The sequence below is a fragment of the Nematolebias whitei genome, chromosome 8, assembly GCF_014905685.2.
Source record: "Nematolebias whitei isolate Nwh7 chromosome 8, NemWhi1, whole genome shotgun sequence".
NCBI lineage: Eukaryota > Metazoa > Chordata > Actinopteri > Cyprinodontiformes > Rivulidae > Nematolebias > Nematolebias whitei.
Window position 1 is genome coordinate 29,109,137 of NC_056505.1, and position 2,893 is coordinate 29,112,029.

Here is a 2,893-nt window from a genome sequence, read left to right on the forward strand (position 1 = left end):
TAACAGACATAGAAAAAAATATATATATAAATATATGTATGTATGTATGTCTGATATTTAACTTTATTGCTAATATCGGCCAATACCGATACTATGCTTCTAATATCGTGCATCCCTAGTTTGTACTTGTGTAATCATTAATTTATCAACTGCCCGATAGTTCAAAGTGATTGTTTTAGCCACATTGTTCAAGTTACATTATGCTAAATTGCGTTGTCATCAAAAACATGCAGAACATGCATCACGTCACACTTGGAAAAGTCATTCATTATTCATATCATGTCAACGTTGAAAGAAAAGGTCATTCTGAATGACCCCAGAGAAGGAACGGCCCTTTATCATCTTTTACCGAGACTTTCCTCTACCTTATAGCTCTCCCTGTCCTGCTTGTGCCCCACTCTTTTCATTCCATTGGTTTGCTGCATGACTTTAATAGCCTCTCCTTCTCCTCTATTGCCATTTCCTTCTCCTTATAGCAAATCCCAGTCTCTTACCAATACCTTCAACATTCCAGAAACCCCAGCGCCACGAGCCAGCCTTAGCCAGGACGAGGTCAAGGCTGAAACCATACGCAATCTACGCAAATCTTTTGCCAGTCTCTTCTCAGAGTGAGATGGCAGAAGATCCTCCCATCACCCCTTATCCTCCTCCTCCTACAGAGAGAAAAATGGAGAAGCAAACTGAAGGGCAGATCCCTTCTCCCCACCAAGCAAGGACCAACAGGAGCTCCAAATTATGAGACTGATAAGAAAGTGTACACACTTGACTCCCACTGCCCAAACAGCTTAAATCTATTGGTTGTAACTAAATGTAGATGACAGCCAGGTACAGATGTTTGAAATATTTCTTGCTTCAAGCTTAAGGGAATCATTTCCTCAAACTGCTCAAAAACCTTAATGTGCATGCAACACCCTTACACTCAAATAACAAAATAATACTTAAAAAAACCCTGCTCCCTCTTGTTTGTTAGTGCTGTAAATGTATTGTGGTATTTATGGTTAAAAATTTAAGGACTGTACAAAAGTTAATTGGATGTGGCGGATTACCTGTTTCGTTCTAATGGACACAGAATCAAACCAACATCTCATGCGAACCTTGAATCATAAAGTAGCAACATGTTTTTCTATTAAATTTGAATCTTGTTTCCTCAAATTAAAATGTGAAGCAGAAGTGCAGACGTTTTGAACAGAGTTTCCAAGAAAACGTATGAACGTTTATTCTCTGAGCTGTCGTAGATCGCTGTTTGAACGACCTCAGCTTGGAGAAATAGTTTCATTTGTGACCAGGTGGACAGTTTAATTGTCGTTCTGAGCAAGTCAAAGTGGATCGCTTTAAATGACTCCAATCTCAAACATGCAAACAACATTTTTACAAGCCTTTATATAGTTATCAATGTCACATTGCACAGTTATTTACATAAAAATGTGTGGTTATTTGTAAATGGAAATAGCATTAGCACTTTCTTTACAGCCGGAGACAACTCCAGTAAGAATTTTAGAAATCGGACTTGTTTTGAGATGGCTGTCCTCTTGGCTCTATCCAAGCTAGATTTGAGCTTGTTAATCTGGTCAGAGCTAATCTCTATTTCTCCAGACTGATCTATCTACGACAGGTAAGATATTAAGTGTTCATAATCGTTCTGCACATGTAGAATTAGACCAAGCAAAAATCCAATAAAACAAAAACAAGGAATTGCTCTATGAACGAAGACGTTTTGGAGAAGTGAAATTACCAACACCTTCATCTCACCCAGTGGTTTTTGTACAGTTCACTTAGCCTCCCACAGTGTTAGCAAACGCTAGTCACAGTGATGTCTCCTGCATGTCAAAAGGAGGGAGCAATTGTTGTTTGCAACATTTCACTTTGGCGCTGGGATCTGTGTCGTACGCGTCGCTGAATTAGTTCGTAAAGTAGCTTCGTAGCTGTGAGTAAGTTGTCGCGTTCACTTCGCTTCTCTTTCTTTTGCCACACAACAAAAAACAGCACGCCTTGGACAGACAAGGTCAAATCAAATGGAGCCGTCTCGGGGATGTCCACTTGACTGTGACACTTGTGTGGCTCAAGGTCTTCCATTTTAGTCGTGCTGTAAATTGTTCACAAATGAAGATGGACAAGCATGCGTCTTTGTGCGGTCAAATCTTGCTATTATTTCAGATACTTTTGCACACATAAGCAACAAAATCCTAATTGAATGCAACGTCATGAGCTGACGTATGAAACGCACATTTTTAGGTTTCTGTTTTTTTTTCAGCTGACAAAGCTGCTTCTCAGTGTTCCAGTTCTGAGCTATGTTGGTGACAGTTGTGCGTGCGTACACATGAAAACAGGATTGGCAACTCTTCAGGTAAAGTTAGTTAAAAATAGCAGTCTTTAAAGCAACATGAGGTAAAGTTCTGACTGGAGGTCAGCTATTGAATTAAATGGATGTACAATAAATTATTAAAAGATGTCAGACTGATTGTATTCAGCGGTAGTCCCCGGACTTCTGCGTTCCACTTCCAGTTTTAAGTCTGTTTCATTTGGTTTGCTGCTTCCAGAAACTTTACGGTTCTTGCTTTTTAACGATGGCCATGATTTAAAGCACACTCAGCCAAGGAATGTGGCATTTATAAGACTTATCTGTTCAACAAGAGAAGAAGCAATGAGTTGCATAAACATGAGCAGCAACTCAGTAGTGACTTATAACAACCCATTTTGTGCACATATGAAGTTTTCTTTGATCAATATTGAAATTCAAGTCCATTTACAGACTCTGAACATGTCTTCCAGACGGAGCTAATTGCGTTAAAATACTGAACTAGTGCGGCAATATTCTGCTTTTTAGAGAAAATCTGAGTAGTTGAAAATCTATGGAAGTCCTGGTTCCCCTGCAGATTCTCCACGCTGCCTGCTT

The 2,893-nt window shown here is 39.4% G+C and overlaps 1 protein-coding gene across 1 annotated transcript in view; it reads left to right on the forward strand.

Moving 5' to 3' along the window:
* syn1 (synapsin I) overlaps positions 1-2,250 on the forward strand; it is a gene marked incomplete in the record, with an annotated part of 11,483 nt that extends 9,233 nt beyond the window's left edge. Inside the window, 1 exon segment of the mRNA XM_037681162.1 lies at positions 477-2,250. Coding sequence (XP_037537090.1) covers positions 477-612 — 136 coding nt within the window.
* Positions 2,251-2,893: the final 643 nt, after the last annotated feature.